The sequence below is a fragment of the Pelobates fuscus genome, chromosome 2, assembly GCF_036172605.1.
Source record: "Pelobates fuscus isolate aPelFus1 chromosome 2, aPelFus1.pri, whole genome shotgun sequence".
Taxonomy (NCBI): domain Eukaryota; kingdom Metazoa; phylum Chordata; class Amphibia; order Anura; family Pelobatidae; genus Pelobates; species Pelobates fuscus.
Genome location: NC_086318.1, coordinates 151,698,040 through 151,722,481, shown reverse-complemented (window position 1 = coordinate 151,722,481; position 24,442 = coordinate 151,698,040). Strand labels below are relative to the sequence as shown.

General features: G+C 39.2%; 1 protein-coding gene across 1 annotated transcript; it reads left to right on the top strand.

The window, feature by feature from the left end:
• Positions 1-1,734: 1,734 nt before the first annotated feature.
• Positions 1,735-23,521, top strand: LOC134585642 (alkaline phosphatase-like). The gene is made up of 11 exons (XM_063441094.1): positions 1,735-1,829; positions 2,340-2,456; positions 4,864-4,979; positions 8,044-8,218; positions 13,592-13,764; positions 13,850-13,984; positions 14,451-14,520; positions 15,961-16,095; positions 18,403-18,594; positions 19,031-19,147; positions 23,213-23,521. The coding sequence occupies exons 1-11, from the start codon at positions 1,736-1,738 to the stop codon at positions 23,494-23,496; spliced, it is 1,608 nt and encodes a 535-aa protein (XP_063297164.1). The 5' UTR covers position 1,735; the 3' UTR covers positions 23,497-23,521.
• The last annotated feature ends 921 nt before the right edge of the window (positions 23,522-24,442 follow it).

The window sequence follows — 24,442 nt, the reverse complement described above, 5'->3', positions numbered from 1 at the left end:
GCAAACCCATTACCTGAACTGATACTAGAATGTCCTCCTACAGATCTTGAGAGATACTGATATTTCCAGATAAAACAATATTACCCAAAACGGCAAGGCTTGGTTTGAGATCATTTGTTCTCACGGCTCTCACCCGAACCAAGGTATTTCAGGTTCTGTTTTCAATGATTTTGACCTCTACAATGCAATTGCCTCTCAGGTTTGATTCTAAGTTGGAGGCCAAAGTGGGGATGGTTCCCAGTGAGAAGCAATAGGAAAAAAAGTTCGGACTTTCTCACCAAAGCTTTATTTGTTCAAAGATTCAGGAACCAAACTATAATTTACTAATACTACACCATGTCTATGCAGGGGTCACGATATCTGTTGGAGATGGTGGGGTAGAAGTGGGAACCACCCCAAACGTTTGGTGGATTTGCACAAAGATAGCTCCATACTAGAAGCATTTCATTCTAAGTTAACGGAGATAATTGGCACAGATCTCCCATTTCAGCCACTACTGATACTTTTGCATCGTACAAAAGCTCCAATATCCCAATAAAAAAAAAAAAAATAAAAAAAAAAAATATTCACTCACAAAAAACATTTATGAAACTCTGCTAAAAAAAGCCCTTATTTCTCAGTTGTGATTGCTTTTTTTTTACGTAACCTTGTGATATATGGCTAGATACAATTTAAAACCAAGATTGTCCAAAAAAACTAAAGAAAACACTCCTACTGTAATAACTTTAAAGTCCTGCTATGGCTGTGACTTACTATTTTCTATGTGCATACCACTAAATATTCATGCATTGTGTGCATTGCCACAGATCAATATCTTAGCAGGAATCTCAAAGTACCAGCTCCCTAACTAATGTAATGTGGCGCACAGCCAATGTGCCTAGAATACAGAGATATGCCGGCATCTCAAGCACACCTTTCTATGTCCTGGATTACTTGTGGCCAGTACCGCAGTTGGGTTGTGGTTGAGAAAACTAGCCATCTGAATACAACAAAATGGTCCATCTGCGTGTATCTATCTCCACCTTCCCCATTTTCGCAGCCTGTCTGATGACTGACGTGGTGGAAATTTGGCGACAGGAGCCACGAGTGAGGGAGGGATATAGAGTGCACCCGAGGTCAAGGTATTACATACCAAGAGGCCATACTGGTAGGGGACAATCCCTGTCAATGGATGTACTTTTGGGTAAGAGGAGACATTGGGGAGTGAAGGAGATATTTGGAATAAAGGGGGGTACCTGGGGTGATGCCTTACCTGTCTGTGAAGAAGTGTGCTGCTGCTTTGTGTGTGTAGGTGTATGTGCATCCCTTACCCAGTATACAATTCTAACATGGGTACCTATGACATGAACGGGGATGCTGGCAGATGAGAGCTTTATCATTGAGAAATGAAGGACAGGATTCAAAATGTTTGAGGAGAGAAGTAGATCATGCTTTGTTTCTCCAATCGTAACCATTTTTTGTTGTTCGCGACAACATATGTACTTCCAAATATAATTCTACAATAGATATATAACATCTAAAAAGCAAATGGCACTCTTACCATCTATATGGTAGAATAACTATTATTCTGAAGTTTGAACTTGTGTGAAAGATAAAGGAGAGTATTATGACTTTGTAAAACCTGGTACAAAGGTTCGAAAGAAAGGGATGTACACATGATATGCAACTGTATATATAAATCTGTAGTTAAAAAAAGAGCAAACGTTCTCAGCAGGTGCTGGAGTAGCTGGAAAAGATGAAGTGGAAAGTTGCAAGGGTCACTTTAATCCCACTTTTAAGCTTTGTCTTTTTTCCTAAGACACTTGTAGGAGCAACATTTCTTTCTCTAGGTATGCTTTTATGTCATAGTATGAATCTTGATTGTGTCTTCAAAATTGCTAACATCAGCATTATTTATCAACAAAGTTTTTCACTCTCATCTCATTTTGTTATGTTGTTGTATAGGGTTGGCACTTGATCATTCCCAGTTACATTTCTAAAATATGATTTCTATTGTGTTTAATTTGTTTTACGTGACCATCAGTTCATAAAGTTCAAAAATAAATATATATATATTTATATATTCATAGCATAGTGCTACTGTTTAGAGTACTAAGTCATGTCTGATTAATACAATATAGAAAGATCCTTAGATATACATGAAAAGTAAAATGTAATATTTAACAAAAGTACAACTGATGTTGGGATCATTTAAGATCCACTTCTATTAAGATACAGATCTGATTATCTTCTACATTTACTAATATCCTCAGATTGTTTTTCTTAGTGGTTAACTCGAGCCCTATATACACAATGTCTGTATACATATGCGCATTAACAGCATATGTGTTAAATTTCAGAGGCTGAGAAGACAAAACAGTTTTGGAATGATCAGGCAAAACATACTTTGAATACGGCTCTAAATCTTGAACCTATCACTGAACGAGCCAAGAATCTAATCCTGTTTATTGGGGATGGTAAGTGAAATGGGCAATGCATTGAATGTGGGACTGGGTTTATAACACTGTTATCATAAGTATTGATGACAATGAACTAAGCAAATGTATATTGCATACAAAGTCATTTGGAGTCTTAATATGTTTAGAGTTTTGTCTTGTTTGTGCATTCAATTTATCTCAAAGATATAGTCCAAATAACTGAAAACAAATGATTACTTGTTTAAAAAGATGAATTCCGATGTGGTATGCTTACACAGGGAATATTTTTGGAGTTTTATCTAGAGTTTGCTGACCTTTATTTTGTTTTCTCAATGTGATTAATTTAAAACAACAAGTACAACACAAGGTAAATGTATGCAAAACATTTTTTTTTTTTAAATCCAAGAAGCAGGTATTTTCAAATGCTACTGATTTAGTATTAAACATTCCTCGGGGTTCAATATATTACAGATTTGTTCACTACTACTCTGAATTGTAGTGAATTGAAACTTTGTGTCAAAGGTTAAAAATAGCCCAGCTGTGAATATAGCTTAGTTGTAGCATTTTTTTTTTTTTTTTTTTAAAGATCAGTTATTTTAGTCTGTTTTGTAATACAGGTTTCATGTTGGCTAGTCAAAGTTACTGAATAATTCATAATAATTTAATAAAGATTATGTGAGGAAAAATCAAAACAAAATATTGTTCTCTAAAATTAAACGTGCCTATAGCATTGTGGATACACTTGATGAAGTTGATGACCATTGATAAGCTTCGTACCCCTCAACATTGGCGTGTAGAGAAAAGGAATGACGATGGGAGGGGGATGAAAGGGGACGAACCAGTGATGCAGTCATGTCGCAGGCTCTACCCAAGAGGACAGACCCCTGGAATTACTAGCAGGTCAGCCCTTAATGAATGCCATTTAAAGCAGGCCAGCCCACCAAGTACAGTTTCAGTGCTCTCTGTAGAGTCCTAGTGACCTGAGTGTAATGCAAGCATATCCAATGATGTTCTCGCACTACAATTTTTGGGGAAAGTTCAATGGTGTTACCAAAAGCAGCACACCAGTGAACAAAGTAGGGACGGCAGGTCAGAACCCAAAAATCAGGACTGTCTTGTTGAATTCATAATGTTTGGGAGACACAGAGCATTATGTTTTTACATTGCAGTAATTTAATCCCAAAGTAATGGTTGGATGTTCCTAAACTCACTTGGAAAGGTATAGTAGAAACCGCAAAGCTGACTTTTCATCATCTATGCAACAATTTTTGGGCTAAGTTGAAGTCCCAACAGAGTTCTCTTGGTGCCCAGAGATTCCACAGTTTCACCCACTGACACTGAAGACAGATTTAGGGCCTGTAGTGGGAAAGCAGGGCCTGATAGTGCTCCTAAGGTCCTAGTCGCTGACCTTCTCTAGGAGAGCATTAGTGGGCTTTGCGCTCTAATACCACCATCAATACATTGATTGCTCACATCAACAAGTACAATACCAAGTGTCGGATCAAGTGGTGTAAATCACGCTGCCACTGGACTCTGGAACAGTGGTTCTGTGGAGTAACAAATCATGCTTCTCTGTTTGGTAGTCTGATGGGAAAGTCAGGGTTTGGCGGATGCCAGGAGAACGTTGTCTGACTGCATTGTGCCAGCAGTAAACTTTGATGGAAGAGGGATAATGGTAGGGGGTTGTTTGTCAGGGGTTGGGCTAGGCCCCTTACTTCCAGTATAGCGAAATCTTAATACTTAAGAACGCCCAGACATTTTGGACAATATTCCAACTTTGTGGGAACAGTTTGTGGAAGGCCCTTTTCTCTTCCAGCATGACTCTGCCACCGTGCACAAAGCAAGGTCCCAAAAAATCTTGACTGGCTCGCACAAAGCCTTGACCTCAACTCCACCTTTGGGTATTGGTATTTACCACGTAACATTGTTTTTCATAATTCATTGTATTGTCTAACTTGTGTGATGAGTGATTGCCTAAATAAAAGAATGACTGACATAATACAATTCTGGAATCTCTACTTTGAGACATATTGTGCATGGACAGTGTATCTATATATGCTGTGGATTGTGGGTGCTTTGGGCATTAACAAAATAGTGAATTGAAAACTGAATTGCAAGAATGTAGAGAAAAATAAATTCTCCATCCCAGCTTTTATCACTGCCTGGCTAGTTTATCCAGAATATTACAATTTGCAGATTACCATAATTCACTGTTTAGCAAATACACCCTTGTATATATACCAAGAGAGCTATTTGAGACTAATCATGGAATTGTGGGGATCTGAAAAGTGAATTAAAAAAATGTAGACGGAAATACCAGATTGGGGAATTAAGGATTATTTTTAATTGTTTTGACATTCAACTGATTCAGGTTCAATATCTTCATTCTTTCAATAATGTCAGGATTATTTGTGGATTTATTTGCGTTTTGTTTTTTTCTCCTCAGGAATGGGAGTACCCACAATAACAGCAGCCCGTATATACCAGGGACAACTGAGGGGGGAAAGCGGGGAAGAAAATATTTTGGCAATGGAGTCATTTCCTTATGTTGGACTTTCTAAGGTATAACAGTCTATTTCTAGTATTCTTATTACATGGTACATTGCTGGTATACTAAATGTTCAAACTAATGTACTTTATGGGTGCAACAAGCAAGTACACTATGTATGAGCAGATAACGCATGTGGCTAGGGCATTATGCACTCTATGTATAAAACACATGATCAGGATTATGAAATACATAAAGGCTGGAAAAACATCAAGATAGTTGTAAATCTACAGCAGCTGGAGATCTGAAGGAGAACTTGCACCTATAGTCCCAAAAATAATAATTTATTTACAGCACTGGTTCCCAAACTTTTTAGCTTTAAGGCGCACCGAATATTTCAATATTTTTCCAAGGCGCCCCAAGTCAAAATAAATGTCTAGGTTGTTTATCTGTACAACGCTGCGGCATATACTGGCGCTATAGTGAAATGTATAGTGTTGGTGTTTGATTGAAGGGGAGCTTGTATATAAATTTAGTGTTTTAATGCAGGGGTGTGTTTGTATATAATATTGCCTACACTTCACGAACCCTGTTTGGTCGTTGTGGATTAATTTGGGCAGGAGTGGGACTAACCTGTTGCTATTAAGCAGAGATTTGGGTGTATAATTCTTACAAGCTGTAGTGGCCTTCCCAGGCTTATGCAATGTCGATATGTAGGCCAGTAGCATTTCCGCTGGTATAGATCCTCTCCCTGCACTATGATTGAAAAGAGCTAGGAGATGCGGGGATAAGATATTAGAAAAGGTGTGATTATAGATATTAGAGAGCCCATCAGGCCCTGGGGCTTTATGGGCTGGGAGTGAAGCTATTGGAGCTGAGATGTTTTCAATTGTGAAGGGACTCGTAAGGTACGTGATCGATGTCTTTTGGGCACAATGCCGGCTGGCGCAGGTCTGAGAGGAAAGTGTCTATTTCATCAGCAGTAGGAACAACAGTTTTTTTTCATCATCTTTCAAATTATACAGTGAATGATAGTATTTAGCAAACTCATTCACCACTTTTTAGGGGTCTAGTATTTTTCCCCTTTAGAGTTTTCAAGGTAGGCGATCCTGGAGGCAACCGATTTTTTTCTTAAGCTGGGCTGCCAATTTGGCCCCCGCCTTGCTACCTGAATCGAAAAAGTTGTGCTTCAGTTTCCTGAGTATATAGGTGGTCTTAAAGAACTCGAGGTCCTGGAGTTGGGACTGCAATTGTAAGATTTTGGCATGTCGGGAAGGGGTTGGATTTTGTTTGTTAGAATGTGTCAAGGTTGTTAGTTCTGTGAGTATGGCAGTGTATTATTCCAGGTGTTTTTTCTTGGCATAACTAGCATGCTCAATAAAACTTCCTCTAACAACCGCCTTGTGAGCCAACCAAATTTGGTCTGATGGGGAGTCAGGTATTTTGTTTTCATGAAAGTAATTGCGCAAATCCTGTTCGACTTGTGCCACGATAGTTGGGTCAGTGAGAAGGTGCTCATTTAAGCGCCAACTACAGAAGCCACGGTTAGCAAATGGCTCCCTCAAAGACCGTGTGAGTGGGGCGTGGTCTGACCAGTTGGTCAAGCCAATTTGGGAGTCTTCTACTTGGTGGAACGAAGTGGCGGGGATCAGGAATCTATCACTTCTTGAATAACAGTGGTGCGCTGCCGTGTAACATGAGTAATCCCGTTCGTTTGGATGAGACAGCCGCCACGGGTCTATGAAGTTATGTGTCAAAAGGGTTTGGCATATACGAGAGGATTGAACATCTCTACGTTTCAGCGTATGGGCCAGTAGGCTCTTATGCTGGGAAGAGTTCAACCTACTATCCAAAAGGAAATAACTGGTTGCTTAGTTCAATTATTTCATTCTATCCTGCCAAACAGGATGGAGTATGTGCTACTTAAACACATTGGATTGGCTGAGATCATCACGCTTCGAGCCAGTCAAGGTGAGATCGGCTGAACTATTGTTTGCAGTGTTATATGTTCCATCTTTGTGCTTGGCCACTATATGCCACTGTTTTATTTTTCCTTCTGTTAAAATACATTATACAAATATCTTTCCACATATTTTGCAGTACTTTGTATCACGTGGTTGCCTTTTAAAGTAAATAAGAATTAATAAATGTTGATTTTGTCCCTGTCCCTGTCTATTTCCACAACCAGTTAATAAGTGCCAGGAATAAGATTAAATGCTGTCTGCCATCAACCAACAGGAGGGAGCACTGATATCTCTAGGTGTCATGCAATAACACTGCAAACAATAGTTCGATCATAACTGTGATCAGGGTTTTTCACTAATGTGAGAATTGTTTAGAATTCAAAGTGAATTTTACATTTAAGGCCAACATTCTCCAAGGCACTAAAGCTTCCAGTTTGGCTACTTTCTCCTAAAGGAACACCATACTATATACAGTGTTTCCTTCCTCATTGTGCCGATCTCACCTTGACTGGCTCGAAGCGTGATGATCTCAGCCAATCCAATGCTTTCCCATAGGAAAGCATTGAGAGGCTATTGCACATTTGTGGCAAAATGCTGCACCAATCAGCATCTTTTCATCGAGGTGCATTGAATCAACAGAGAGCATTCAGTGTCTCCATGCAGAGCACACTGTGCAGCACTACACTAGGAAGCACCTCTGAGTGAGTTACAAGCCAACAATGTAAACACTTTCTTTTCTCTGAAAAAGGAAGTATTTACGATGCTATAGACACCAAAACCATTACATTAAGCTGTTCTGGTGACTATAGTGTCCCTTTTGATTTGCAATTCCCAACAATTTTCAGTTTAGTGAAATGTTTTTTCCAAACCTGACTCATTGGAATCACTTATATCCAGGGCTTCTCTGAACATTATGCCTGGTTTGCATTTCTTTATATGCAAAGTGATATATGGAATACCTATCCAGCATCATATTGGTCTTTCAGAACATTTCAGCAAAGTGGGAAGTTTGCGTATGTTTTTTTTTAAAACTAATAATTGTACAAATTTTTACATCAGTATAAAATATGTCAACATTGTGCTAATCAAGTCCCAAATGAACCTTATTTTTTAATGTATATATGTTAATTCTTCACATCAGTTTGTCAAGTAATCTACTCTTTTACCTTTACAGGTATATAATGTCGATGCTCAGGTGCCAGACAGTGCAGGTACAGGGACAGCTTATCTGTGTGGTGTGAAGACCAACAGTGGTCTACTGGGTGTCACTGCAGCCTCAAAATATGGAATTTGCACCTCTGCCAATGGGAACGAAGTAGAATCAATTCTTCACAGAGCAAAAAAAGCAGGTAAGTGGCTACTTTGTGTTTGTGCAGGTAAACTGAACCTGTTATTTGAACAAAGGTTTAGCATTAATCAGCAACAAGTACATTTCAAAATATTTTATTATAATAATTATTCATTTTACCGATACATCAATAATGTCTTCATCATTTGGACCGAAAGGGAGGAAAAACTCATACAATTCAATGACTCTTAACTCTTTCCATTCCAACTAAAAATGGCATATTCTACATTCCAGTTTTGCTTCAGGCCTGAGAAAGAGAGGAAAACTCTACAAAGCTTGTCTTTTAAGCATTATGTTAGTCCAATAAAAAAGGAATCATTACATACTGCAATACTCTGGTATTTTGGAATCTTGTCTGCCGGACTAATACAGCTAATCCAATTGCGTATGTTTGTGTATTTTATGCATATATGTGCAAATGTATGTATAGGTTGTATATAGGCCTTCATGCATTCATTTTTTTACTATCTTGTTGTTTCCTCTCTTCCGCCCCCCCCCCCTCACTCTGTGATCCTTAGACAAGATATCTGTGAGAATGGTGTCTATTTTCTATCAGACCTTTGTTTTATCTGCACTCCTGTCCCTTTAACCCCAATATCCTAACTCAATTTTGAATCCTGTGTGTTTTTTGCTCAGAAATGATTTAGACTTGTCATTCCAAAATCCTGTTAGTCCAATAAAAAGGTATTACTAAATACTTGTTTCATCTGTTATTATGTAATCTATATTTAAACTCACAGAATGTAATATTTTTTTATAACACCTAACCTAGGCAAAAATAATGGTTTAGTTACAGTATCTGATCATACATTGCATTAGCCTGTCACAACGCCAATGTACCCCATTTTTATCAAGGTATGTGTGTGTTTATATATATATACACACACATTTTTCCTAGAGATTTACCATATTGCTTCATATAATAAAGTCTAACTGTCACTTGCAACTTGATAGTTAAAATAAAGTTGTGTTTTTATTTTTCTATTTTTTTTTTACATCTTTTGCCCATTCAGTTTATATTATGTTCATTTAATTAAAGGGGCACTCTAGGCACCCATGTCACTAAAGTGAGATGGAGTGGTCTTGGAGCCACATCCCTGTCATTTTAACAGTGCAACTGAAAATAGTGTGGAGTTAAAATGCCCCTAATGACTGTCACTCTGACAGCCGCTAGAGGCACTTCCAGTGAAATAGAGTAAAACGCTTGTTTCAATCAGATGGTCTCATTTGTTCTAGCTTTTAAGTGCTTCCTTATGTAAAAGCATTGGATTAGCTAAGATTGTCAAGATGTATTGTCTTAGCCAAGGAGGTGGGTTCGGCCATAAAGAGAGCACTGCGTCAAGAGTAAAAAAAATTAAAAATGTTCTTCTAATTACATGGACGTCTGATGGCCAAAACAGTGAGAAGGACACAACAGCATTAGAAATATACACACTATAGTGTTCCTTTTAACCACAATGGTGCCATTCTGTTGAGGCAGGGGCAGGCTGGGATGGGGGGGCAGGGAGGCAATTGCCCCCCAGGCCACCCTAAATCTAGGGCCATCCGCATACATAAAAAAAAATGTAAAACAATAAAATGTCTCAGGGCTGGCTCGTCCATAAGGCGCCTCAGGCAGCCGCCTTAGCCATAGGAGGGGGGCCCAAAAATCGGAATCTCCTGCCTCTGGCTGGGGACTCAGATTTTTCAACTTACCTCTCTGCCTCCAGCCTGCAGCCAGTGGAGTCGGCCGTCCTCTCCTGATGATGTCAGGAGGAGAGGGGGTGACTTTCACTGTTCTTCTCGCAGGACCGCTAGGGATTCTGAGAGAAGAGCAGAGGAAGTCATGCCCCCTCCTCCTGACATCAGGAGAGGAAGTCCGACTCCACTGACTGCTGTATGCTGGCTCCTGCCAACCCACCCCCTGGCCTAAGGTAAGACTTTAAATACAATTTAGTTTTTTTTCATTTAGTTTTATCCCCCTTCAGCCCCTGTCCCCTTGCTCAGCCCCTTGTCCTCTTCTGCAGCCCCTGTCCTCCTTCCTCAGCCCCTGTCCCTCTTCCTCAGCCCCTATCCCCCCATCTCAGCCCCTGTTCCCCCCTTCTCAGCTTCGGTCCCCCTCCCCACTCAGCTTCAGTCCCCTCTCCTCTCAGCTCCGGCCCCCCTTTTCTCAGCCCCATGCCCCCCACCACAGCCCCCATAACATCCCCCACTACAGCTCCTCTCCGCCAATTGCAATCCATATCACCCACACCACAGCCCCTTTCCAAAATTGTAGCCATCAACCTACTTCATCTCCTATCCCCCACTACATTTCCTAACCCCCAATTACAGCTCATACCCTCCACTACAGCCCCTATTCCCCCAACTACAGCCACTAGCCAGTGCTATTCCCAGGATTAGGCTCTGGATCTGCCCTGCTCTGTATGCCTGTGTATGTATGTCTTTGTATGCTTGTCTGCAGGCTGCTCCCATGGGCCACGAAGGGCATGGGCCGAGGCCAACAAGGGAGATTACAGGATCTCCCCAGCCGGTCCATGCAGATCCGGCGCTATCCGAGCACTGGCCCTGCTGTGTGCCTTCATGGGCCGGTGGGGAGATCAAAGATATGCAGCTGGAGGGAGGCAGGAGAGGACCTGGGGAGCTCTAGCCAGTAGCTCCGCCGAGTTCCTCTCGCGAGGTCGGAGTGTTGCCATGGTTACCACAGCAACGCTCAGATCTCGCGAGAGTGAACTCTAGCCCTGCAGGCTAAAGTTCACTCTCACCACTAAGACCACCACGGATGGCAGCAGGGCTCCCCCCACTCCCAGGCTAAAGGTAAGAAGGGAGGGGGGGATATAAAAAAATATTTTTCTTTAAAAAAAATAAATAAATACATATTTAAATAAACAAATTTTCACACACACACAAACACACACACAGTACCCTCAGACACACAGTAGTCTCACACACACACAGCAGCCTCACACACACACAGCAGCCTCACACACACCGCACACTCTCCCACACACCGCACACACACACACACATATTATATATATATAAATATATATATATATATATATATATATATATATCTTTATAATAAAAATAAAATAACCCTAAGTGAGTTAACAGAAAAGAAAAAAAGAAAATTAGAAGCAAAGAATGTGATGGTAGATAAGAACACCCTCCCACACACTGCAATCCTCTAACTCACACACTGCACCCCTCACACACATGCTGCACCCTTCACCCATACACACAGGACACCCAACACACTGCGCCCCTCACACATACAATACGTCCAAACATAAATATATATTGCACCACTACACACATTATATTGCACCACTACACACATTACGGTCCAGATACACGCTAGATCCCTTACCCTATATACACTCTGAATCCTCTATACACACACACACAATATCCTATACACACTCTGGGTACTTTACACACTAGATCCCCTACACACATACTGCATCACCTACACACACTACATTCCTGACATACAAACTCTGAATCCCCTATGCACACACTACATTCCTTGTACGCAAACACACGCAACATTCTCTAAACACACACTCTCTACACACTACGTCGCCTACACACACATGCTACAGCCCATATGCACACACTCGCTACATCCCCTATACACACTATGCCACTTATAAACACACTCTCTACATTCCCTAGCCACACATATTGCACCACAAACACGAATTAAATCAACCTATTTACACAATACCACACCACAATCAGCTCACTCTACACACACGCAATCCCACAAGCAGGCTCCAAATACATGCACTATACGCTTTCCTGGCCCTTTTGTCCTCTGGTATCCCACTTATGGATACACCAGAGACAAGTTAAAATCATACACATTTGCTTGCGCTGCGCAGAACAAATACAGGGCCTTTTTCTCATGCTAGAGCTCTTCAGCGGGGCTCTGCGCATTGAACAAACATGCTCACTTTGAGAGGGGGGTGTGCTTGTCATTAGTGATGACAAAACACACCGTCTCAGGGGGCTGCTGTGATTGAATTTTTTTCCCAGTCTGGCCCTGCCTGTCTGTATAACAGTGTCTGAATGTCTGTGTGTGTCTGTATGTCTGTGTTTGTATGACATTGTACATGTATGTGTAGATTGTATTGCTGTGTGCCTGTATTTATTTCATTGTGTGCCTGCATATCTCTGTGACTGAGTGCCTATATGGTTATGTGTTGCTACATATCTATGTCTATAACACATGCAAAAAGACACAAAATGCACTGAGGGGAGAGAGCCACAGAAAGGGGGTGGGGGGGGGGCGGGGGGTGAAAGAGACACGCAAAAATAATGGGGAGGAGACACACAAAGGGTCTGGGCAAATAAAGAGACACAAGAGGGTGTAAGACATACTAAAGGGGGCTAAAATATACTAAAGAGGTTTAGAAAAATCAAAAGCAGGGGTTACAAGACACACATGTAAAAGGGGGGGTGGGGGGGGGGGACAAAATGCATCTTTGCCTGTGTAGCCAAATATCCTTGCACCGACCCTGAGTATGTCTGTGTGTGTGTGTCAGCCACTATGCCTGTATCTGTGTATGTTTGTATCAATGTGTATGTAAGCATGTATGTATGTAGCAGTGTATGTGTATAAGTGCATACATCCCAGCAAGCAAACGCCAAGTCTACATTCAAACACACCCCCATTTTAAAATGCCAGAATCATAGACAGATGCCCCTTCAACCAAACAACATTACACTCAAAAGTGCACCTGCATTTTAAAGCTAACACTACATACAAACACACCTCTGCCTTCAAAGAAAGACATTACATAGAAGTACACCACTGGATTCCCGTGACAACAGTAGATACAAAAACATGTCTGTGTGTGTCAGTGTGTCTGTATGTGTGCCTGTCAGTGAGTGCTTGTTTGTTAGTGTGTGTCAAATCAGCAAGTGAGTGTGTCTGTTTAGGTGACTGCCCCCCTCCTCTTTCAATCACTTGGGAAGGGTTTTGTTTTACTCTCCTCTTGGTGCAATGGGCCACTTGACTGGATTTGCCCCCCCAGGCCTAAGGCTGCCAGCCCTCCCCTGTGTGCAGGTGGCATGATAGATCTACTTGCATTGACAACACTATTGAAGGAATGCAAGGGTGCATATGCTCCCATGTGACATTTTCTGGTCAGATGCAATGAACAGAATGAGATAATGATTTCACCAGAACCTGAAGTTTTAGTGGTGGCAAGTGTTTTGTACTTACGTTGGCTGTATGTCATACTTCAGTAAACATGCGAAAAGTGTGAGGAATATAGGAACTATCACTTTTACAGAAGTGACAGTTCTTCTTAAAGTGACAGTTTATTATTGTGTATTTGATATTTTGTTATCAGTGCCAGTCTTAACTTCATACCTTTAACAGGTAAATCTGTGGGTATAGTGACCACCACTCGTGTACAACATGCCTCACCTGCAGCTGCCTACGCTCATGTTGCCAACCGGGAGTGGTACTCTGACAACGAGATGACTGTCAACATGGTCAACAGTGGCTGTAAGGACATAGCATACCAGCTGGTGCACAATACAGACATCAATGTAAATATGGAATATTAAAAAAATCTATCTTAATAAAATATTGTGTGATTATTCCTCTGTTTATTGTATTTTTCTTTACTGGAAGGTTATTCTAGGAGGAGGAAGAGCTTACATGACCGCAAAGGGGACCCCTGATCCTGAATACCCAACTAGCACATCAAGTCGAGGTTTACGAAAAGATGGACTGAACTTGACAGATTTATGGCTGAGCAAGAGAGAGGTAGGAGGCTGGATTTGGGCTACAAATACAAACTCTCCTCAATACCCAATTTTTACTGCAGCATATTTTGTTCAATGAATAGTACATTGAGAATTCAATTTAAGCTTTGTCCATGCTGGTTCAATTCTGAACTAAAACATCAAATGGAATACAATGGGAGGGCAGTCTCATATACAGGCTGGCCCAAAAGTAGGTATACAGGTGAATCAATGAAATTAATCACAACAGATTATATGGGTACACATACATACTGACACACAACAACACAGTTGTAACTTTTCAGTATTTTTTTTTTGCATTTAATTTGTGCATTGCACTAAATAAAATAATGTATTCAGAATATGAATCTAATTGCCCTATCAGTCACAAGCCATTAACCAAAATATAAATTTCAGTAGGTATTAATCCAAAATATTTTCCATTTCTATTGTTTTTATGTACATTTGTTCCATGTTTCTCCTGACAGAATGCCAGATACGTGTGGAATAAAGAACAGTTTGACTTAGTGGATGAAAGTACCACAGATTACCTTATGGGTAATATATCCATGATGTATTTTTTATGATTACTTTTCATGCTATTGGCAATTATACAAATTGTCTAATAAATAGAAAACCTACATGATAATAACATGTAACAATAACAATTATTACTGCTGAAGGTTCATTTGTATTAAACACCTAGTAAATTCACCCACTACATTTCAGTGAAGTAGTTTGGGTGCAATGCAGTGGTGGAACTAATGTAGAGATATAGGGCAAGAATGGCCAAAAGGTAGATTCCCATCTGTCGTACAACTCCCACGGTGTTATGCCAGCTGGAAATCTACTATTTGCCCATTATTCAGGGTTGTATTTATGAGCAGTGTTTGTGTGTTTGAATATAATCATGTTTTTGTATGGAGTATGTGTGCATGCATGTAGGGATGTATTTGTATGTACTGATGTCACTGGAATCCAGTGGTGTACTTCTATGTAATGTTTTTCTTTGAAAGCAGAAGTGTGTTTGTATGTAGTGTTAGCTTTAAAATGCAGGTGCACTTTTGAGTGTAATGTTGTTTGGTTGAAGGGGAATCTGTATATAATTTTGGCATTTTAATATAGGGGTGTGTTTGAATGTAGTCTTGGCGTTTGCTTGCTGGGATGTATGCACTTATACACATACACTGCTACATACATACATGCTTACATACACATTGATACAAACATACACAGATACATAGACTGACACATTGACACACTCACATACACACAATGACAGACGCAGATACACACATGAATAAACACTGACACTCACACACAGACAAATACATTGATACAATGACACATACACACACACAGACAATAAATCTGGATGTCTGCAGGCATGTTTAGGTCTTTAAAGGCAGTGTGTGCGGCTGCAGCAAGGGACTATTGGTGCTGGAATGAAGTAAGTAATCGTTATTTAACTTTAAACGTTTAGCAATAGAAGGGAACCTATAATTATTTTCCCTTTAACACAAGATTCACTGGAGAAAACTAGTTGCGCTTGGACTCGGTAGCGGGTTCAGCTCCTACCATAGCAGTCAGTATGAACAAATAAAGAAAATTAGTTTCCAACACACACCAACATTAAAACTTCAGAAAGTACCTCTATGGTTTGATCAGGACATTCAGCCTGGACACAGCATGGAGAGCAGATGGCACTAACGCATTTTGTGGCACATGAGAGACTTGCTGAAATGACACTAAGGCACAAAACTTGCTGGCGCCATCTGTCTGTGCTCCACTCTATGCTGTGTTCCTGCTGACTGAAAGCCTTGATCAAGCAATTAAGATACATTTTGACATTTTAATGCTGGTATAAGTTGGAAACTTTCTTTTAATATATTGTTCATATTCACAATAATATGTGAGATACAATTGGAATGTTTACCACTCAACATATTATGTAATGCATTAAGCCATGTTTCTCACACAATACCTTGTGTCTTGTAGGATTATTTGAGCCAAAGGACATGAATTATGAGCTGAACCGTAATCCTTCCTCAGACCCCTCACTCACCGAGATGACTGAGAAGGCCATCAAGATCCTCCGCAAAAATCCCAATGGCTTTTTCCTGTTTGTAGAAGATAAGTTTAAATGATATAATACAACATGTTTACATTATATTTGATTGCAGTGTCAAATAGAATGTTTCTCTACAAGTAATTAGTTATCACAGGGTTATGACTAGTCCATGTTATTTCTATTGTTCTTTACACCAGTACACATTAAGGTAGATTCGTAGTGACCAAAATACTGTTTAAGCTGTACTGATGGATATCCACCAAAACATGCATTGGATTTGAATTGTTGATGCTAAAATGGTGCATTATAAATGCTTTTTGACACGGACATTTTTGAAGAATCAGTAATAAGACAAAGAGGTATCTCAAACAGTATATATTTTTACTGCCCATTTGCTTAATTTCTTAGAATATACTTAATGTTAGCCTGACTTCAAGTATTTCTTCTGTTTATAGTTATCAACCTTTACAGTTTATAGTTACTTTGTTTGTTTACATATATGTTTGGAGACTCAACATATTGCACGGGAAACTATAACTTGATGACTATCTATCAGTTATATGTGCAAACACTCTGCAATATGCAATTCTCCCCCCCCCCAAATTAACTTAAGATTAGATGGAACTTGGGGTTAGGTTATATGTGCCTTCAAAACGTAGTGGGCTGCAACGCTATTCTCAACCAGCTGAAGCATCTTTAAGGTGGTCTTCATTAAAACCTTTAAACCTAAAACCCCATAACTCTAAAGCACTGTATGTTCCATGCTGTAATGAAGCCTGCCATAATAAATAGTGCTGCGATAAAACCACATTACTTTCAGTAGTGGACTTTCTGATGCAAGTATTTTCAAAATGAATGAAGAAGGTGATTGAGAGCGTTGTGTTCCTCAGATTTCAGTGTCTAATACTTGTATGTTTTGTTCATAATCCTACAAACCTCAGTACTTGATGGTATACGTACTGTTTCTTATGTCACCAGCTTTCTTTCCGCCTCCCCCATTTTTCCTATTTTTAGAAAGACAATAAAAGATGCAGCATTGCCAAGTAAATTAGTTTTCATATTCATATATCTTCCGACTTCCGGACCTCCAATATTTTTGGGATAAGTAATCACTATACATAGCATAACGAAACAATTTATCTGATTAGGTGCCAGGAGGCCCCCGGAGTCACTCTTACCTCAAGGGGTTTTAACCGCTCTCAAACGGTTTAACACCAAAGTTTCCTCCAGCTATGATGATGACTACCACCTAGGCGGCATCTGACTTCTGACATTTAAGATTCAGGAAGCGCAGAGTGCTGCCGTGGAGGGGCACCGCTGATTGACTGAGAGTAGTCAACTAACTCAGTGACTCACAATATTTATAAAACTGGCTTGGAAATAAACGTACCACCACTAGAGGTAACTTTGGTGGTAAATTGTTCGAGAACAGTTTAACTACTTGAGGTAAGAGTTCCTCCGGGACCCTCTGGCACATAATAACTTCATTTAGATTAAGTTTTTTGGTGCCTGGAGTGTCCCTTTAATATGTTACGTTCTGCCTCTGTCTAATGACCCTGTATTGCAGTCTATGCATAAGATGTTTAGTTACTCATCATAAATCAACATCACTGAAATGTGGGATGACTCATTTAGCATGTTCAAGATAAATCAGTAACATAGTACTTCTCTTGGTATCAACAATGAAGCCATGATTCATTATTTCAAAGAATAGTGTTTTTAGGTTATACAGAATATATTTTCTGCGTTGCAGATTTTCAATTTTCAACAGTGTCACCATTTGCATATCTTTCCTATAATAACAAATTATCTCAGGAGTCTATGGAATAGTCTACCAAGGTTTTGCCCATTTACATACACTAACCATGGCATCAATAAAAAATTTCTAGATGAGTTCTGCTTTCTATTTTTGCATGAATAAAAGTATGGGGGGAAATTCTACAGTTCAAGGAGTTAAAATAAATTCCTATCCAGTTGAAAGTATTTTTTTTTTTAAATTAAATTTATATCAGAATTATTTGCCTTTTACCTTATATTGGCATGTATAAGCTTTATGTCCACAACATATTAAAAGGCAAAAATATCACTTGAAGTCAATTCTATTTAAAAGTGAAAAGTTTCATTTAAAAAAGTACAAAACGAATCAAGCTATTTTTATACTCTGTTATATTATTATATTTCTGTTATAAGAATCATTTTGTGGCAATTTAGTCTCAAGCACGGTTTACACTGTGTCATAATGATAGATGGCAGAGGCTTATAAATGTGGGAGGCGGGGGAGATGACAACTGCAGGTTATGTACTTCTGGCATAGATAACCTGCTTTTCATATATCTAATGAATGATATACGTTCTTGTACTTTTTTTACGTGGTAGAATTGACCATGGCCACCACGATGGGAATGCTAAGCAGTCGTTAACCGAGGCTGTTGAATTGGACAAAGCAATCCGCAGAACTGGGGAACTTACTGATGAAAGTGAGACTCTGACTGTGGTGACAGCTGACCACTCACATGTCTTCAGTTTTGGGGGTTATACAGACCGTGGCAACAGCATTCTTGGTAAGATGGTTCCTACATTTGACATCTATATTTTGCAAACTGTTTTTTTCCACTAAATGTATAATGAATAAATAGCTTTGTTTTAGCGTTATTGCAAGGTAGAGGTGGATTTATTGTCAAACTCTATATCTTTAAAATAGTACTTTATGTGATCTTCAAGGGTTTCAGAATCAGGACAAAAACACTGTTATGTGGAATGTACATGGGAGCCATTGCTAACTGGTAGAAGATATTTTATACATTATGTTAATATAGACACTGAACAACACCAAGGCCTTGAGTTTGACATAGTTCTTTAACATACATTTTAAAGTATGTTCTAAGGGTGACCTTTTTTTAAAAAAAAAAAAAACATTGGGTAACTGATAATTAAAGAGCTATGTAGCCCTGATTCATATAGAAGAAAATACACAATTTTTTAAAATTTATTTTTTAGGTGTAGCTCCGTTAAGAGCTAATGATGGCAAACCCTATACCAGTGTGGTCTATGGCAATGGTCCCGGGTTCAAGATTACAAATGGTGCACGCGAGGACATCAGTACCGTCGATATAGGTATACAACTTATCTAATAAATGAAAAAAAGGGATGTGACAACCAAATCAATTGAGGAAGTAGAATAAGCTAATGTCTTTTTCCAAAATGTCAAAATGTGAAACTAATGCATTATAGATACTGGTAACACCATAACATGCCACAGAACAAGATCTTGGAATCCAAAGATGGTATTATTTTAGGGTTTATATTTTTAGGGCTGTGGGTAACGTGTAAGGGTAATACAGGGGTTAAGGGGTAAGGGTTCATAAACAACTGTCCCCTTAAACAATTTTTTATATACCGTATATACTCGAGTATAAGCCGAGTTTTTCAGCACATTTTTTGTGCTGAAAAACCCCAACTCGGCTTATACTCGAGTCAATTGTCTGTATTATGGCAATTTGCATTGCCATAATACAGACTGGGGGCTGTGGGGGCTGCAGAGAGATGTTACTTACCTTTCCTGCAGCTCCTGTCAGCTCTCTCCTCCTCTGCCGGTCCGTTCAGCTCTTCTGTCAGCTCACAGTGTAAATCTCGCGAGAGATTTACACTGGGAGCTGACCGAGGTGCTGAACGGACCGGCAGAGGAGGAGAGAGCTGACAGGAGCTGCAGGAAAGGTAAGTAACATCTCTCTGCAGCCCCCACAGCCCCCTCCTACACAGTGCCCATCCACTGGACCACTAGGGAAGGAGAGCCCCCCTCCCTGGCCAGCTAGCAAGCAGGGAGGGGGGACGAAAAAATGTGTATATATATATTAATAATAATAAAAAATAAAAATAATAAAATAAAAATAATAATAAAATAAAAAATAATAATAAAATACAAAAATAATAATAATAAAAAAATGTAATGAAACAAAAAAAATATTAAAATAATAATTAAAAAATAAAAATGCCCACCCCCCACCAAGGCTCTGCATCACACTCTGCATTACACACACACATACACACACTGCACTCATACACACACACACTGCATTCATGCACACACACTGCATTCATGCACACACACTGCATTCATGCACACACACTGCATTCATGCACACACACTGCATTCATACACACACACACTGCATTCATACACACACACAGCACTCATACACACAGCATTCTCATACACACACACTGCACTCATACACACACGCACTGCATTCATACACACGCACTGCATTCATACACACGCACTGCATTCATACACACGCACTGCACTCATACACACGCACTGCATTCATACACACACGCACTGCATTCATACACACACACTGCATTCATACACACACACTGCACTCATACACACAGCATTCTCATACACACACACTGCACTCATACACACAGCATTCATACACACACTGCACTCATACACACACACACTGCATTCATACACACACTGCACTCATACACACACTGCACTCATACACAGCATTCTCATACACACACACGGCATTCATATACACACACTGATTTCATATACACACTGCACTCATACACACACTGCATTCTCATACACACACACTGCATTCTCATACACACACACTGCATTCTCATACACACACACTGCATTCTCATACACACACACTGCATTCTCATACACACACACACACTGCATTCTCATACACACACACACACTGCATTCTCATACACACACACACACTGCATTCTCATACACACACACACACTGCATTCTCATACACACACTGTATTCTCATACACACACTGTATTCTCATACACACACTGCATTCATTATATACACACACTGTAAATAAATATTCAATTAATATAATTTTTTAAGGATCTAATTTTATTTAGAAATTTACCAGCAGCTGCTGCATTTCCCACCCTAGTCTTATACTCGAGTCAATAAGTTTTCCCGTTTTTTTGGGGTAAAATTAGGGGCCTCGGCTTATATTCGGGTCGGCTTATACTCGAGTATATACGGTAATAATCCTTTCAAGTTTTCAAAGGAATAGATTGTTTTTAAATTATGTTTTAATAGAAAAAAAACACATCTATTCCTTTATTTTATGACAGGTTCCTTCAGACGTATACATGCATCTTGGGTCAGACATTCTCTATAGCCTACCTTGCCTTCGGGAAGTGAGTGAAGCAAGGAACATCATAGAGATGATTAATTTTGAAACACTGTCTGACCTAAGGTGCATACTTATAGCTAAAGGACTCTGTCATATACTAGAGCTTGGGATAAGTTTGTAATTTTTTTTTTCTTTTTTCATATACGCCATTAAAATAATCTATTTCCTTTCAAAACTTGATGAAAGGATTATTACAGAAGTGGGGAGCCTTTTCATGTTGGAAGGCTGCATTCATTTAGCTGTAATCAAATAAGACCGCATTCAATTAGATATACTTAATAATGCACATTAATAATAAAAAAAAAACATGCTCGTTATAACATAAATGAAAACTATTTGTTAATTTAAAGTTAACTATCCTTTTAATTACTTCATTGTGTCTGCTTTTTGTTGGAGAGCATTTGAATATTTGGTTGCAGTTTCATTTGATCTTCCAGATGGGTCATTTGTGACCCCAAGGGTGTCTTGATTTGGGTTAGGTAGGAGAATGTAGATTCAGAGCAATATATGGCTGAAAAGCAAGAAAGTATTTTTCGGACATGTTGCCGAAGGCCTGGATATTTTACTGCATTTTTCCATATTTCAATTAGATCTTTTCTAGCATCAGACTTTAAAATGTCATCTCCTGAGAGTTCGATCAGTTCCATCTGTAGTTCTTTAGGTGCCGTGGTAATGTAAACGACGTGAGGCTGAAATGCTAATTTGCATTCTCCAACTAATAGATCTATAAAAGCTGCATATTCTTCAAACGATTCGCATATATCATCCTGCTCATAAGTTACCTTTGCTAACTGGGGAAAATGTTAATCCAAAATTTACTTTTAAAGAAGTTTTTTTGTAAAAAAAAATAACTTTTTTTTTTTTTTTATTCTTGGATTTTGCCACATATATATATGTAGACTTCATTTTACCTTGCAAATAAATATTCAAGTCATTTTGTTTTGACATGATATCACACAGACATGCAGCATTCCTATAGGAATCTCCTATCAATAATTTACATTGCAAATGTAATTCTTCATAAAATTTAACTATCCGTTCTCGCAGAGATAACATTTTGGCTACACCCTGTCCCTAAATACTAGATCTTGTTAAGAAAATTATCCCCATAACTGGTCCCCTATGAGGAACTTCCTTCACTTGCATATAGTTGGGAACCTGCACAGTTGAAGATGCAAGTACGGAGACCCTTTATTGAGAACCTTAACATACACTCCTCTTGTTGCCTGACAAGCGGATACTTTTTTTAAAAAATGTAATGGTTACCTAATGCTGAGGTCTGCAATGGCATTATTTATTTAGATTTCTGTAGTGCACTTGGACATATGATTAATTTGGTATGTCATGTTCTTATGGCATTTATTGCAACCTGACACTAAAAATACCACGTCAAGGATTTTCATCTGATATTTGATATGATATTTGACTGTATGGCTGCCACCTGTTCCTGTAGACCATCAGAAGTCTATCCTCTTTGCAATTGGGACATTTTGAAGCCAGCTAGAGCAGTGGTGAAAGACACCACCTGTGATCCAAACCTCTATTGGAACTGGAGATGGAAGGAATAGTGGAAACCTTGAACATTTGAAATGCAAGGCTCATGGACTGACACATGATGAGCCACTATAAACAACCAAATCCAGTTTAGTATAGGGCATCTTGCACAGTTTGCCTGAATACTAAAGATGGCCAACATGCTGTTTGGGCTTATTTTTTAAGTAGTGTTAAAAAATAAAGTTATGAAATAGCAGTCCATTGTTAATGGAGTCTACAGAGATGTAGGTTGGATATCTGAAAAGATAAATGCTATGTGGGTTTGCACATAAATCATGGCATTCTTTGAGTGTCATTGAAACACACATTTTAAGAGTTTGTTTTTGAAATGTTGCCTTAGGATATTTAATTTTTATACAAAAGTTTGATACTTTAATGTGAGACACTATGTAAACACTTTTTCACCAACCAAACTCTTCTTCCTGTTTCTTTCCACAGAAGCCGATGGTTATCGACAACAAGCAGCCATTCCTTTGGTTTCCGAGACCCACGGTGGTGAGGATGTGGCTATTATGGCCAAAGGTCCCTTTGCACATCTTTTCCATGGTTTTCATGAGCAGAGTTATATTGCCCATGTCATGGCCTATGCAGGTTGTTTAGAACCTTATGAAGGCTGCAACACAAAACTGAGGTCGATGTCAGTGAAATCGAGTTCTGTCATCTACTTGCCCTCCTTCCTGCCACTGTTTATTGTATGGGGCATGCTGCTAATCTGGTGGTAAGAACTGCATTCCACAATATTTGGCAATTCTCTTGAATTAATGATTACATTTAATAAACATATATAATGCTTTGAATCAGAGAGGAGCATGGACTAATATCTTTAGCCACATACACCCCCCCTCCCAATTTTGTGGTCTTCACAAGTAAACAGAATTGCTTTGACAGCTATGGTAAGTGGTGCTAATAAAAATCACAGTGTGCAAATAAATAGAAAAATAAACAAAACCGTAATTAAATAAAGAGGTATATATCAACAGAAAAAGATAAAAAGCTTAACATTCCTCACAGTGACTTGAGAGGCATTTCCAGCTATATCATACTACACGAAGATTCCATAGGCAGTTCCAGCAATAGTATACTACACGAAGATTCCATAGGCAGTTCCAGCAATAGTATACTACACGAAGATTCCATAGGCAGTTCCAGCAAAAGTATACTACATGAAGATTCCATAGGCAGTTCCAGTAATAGCATATTACATGAAGATTCCATAGGCAGTTCCAGCAATAGTATACTACACGAAGATTCCATAGGCAGTTCCAGCAATAGTATACTACACGAAGATTCCATAGGCAGTTCCAGCAATAGTACACTACATGAAGATTCCACAGGCAGTTCCAGCAAAAGTATACTACATGAAGATTCCATAGGCAGTTCCAGTAATAGCATATTACATGACGATTCCATAGGCAGTTCCAGCAATAGTATACTACATGAAGATTCCATAGGCAGTTCCAGCAAAAGTATACTACATGAAGATTGCATAGGCAGTTCCAGTAATAGTATATTACATGAAGATTCCATAGGCAGTTCCAGCAATAGTATACTACATGATGATTCCATAGGCAGTTCCAGCAAAAGTATAGTACATGAAGATTCCATAGGCAGTTCCAGCAATAGTATACTACATGAAGATTCCATAGGCAGTTCCAGCAAAAGTATACT

What these genes read in the sequence shown, in the direction of transcription:
- LOC134585642 (XM_063441094.1), top strand. Translation starts at nt 1,736, where the DNA reads ATGAAGTGGAAAGTTGCAAGGGTCACTTTAATCCCACTTTTAAGCTTT. An exon ending in TCACAGAGCAAAAAAAGCAG is followed by an intron (nt 8,219 to 13,591) that starts GTAAGTGGCTAC and finishes TACCTTTAACAG; the next exon opens with GTAAATCTGTGGGTATAGTG. An exon ending in TACCACAGATTACCTTATGG is followed by an intron (nt 14,521 to 15,960) that starts GTAATATATCCA and finishes TGTGTCTTGTAG; the next exon opens with GATTATTTGAGCCAAAGGAC.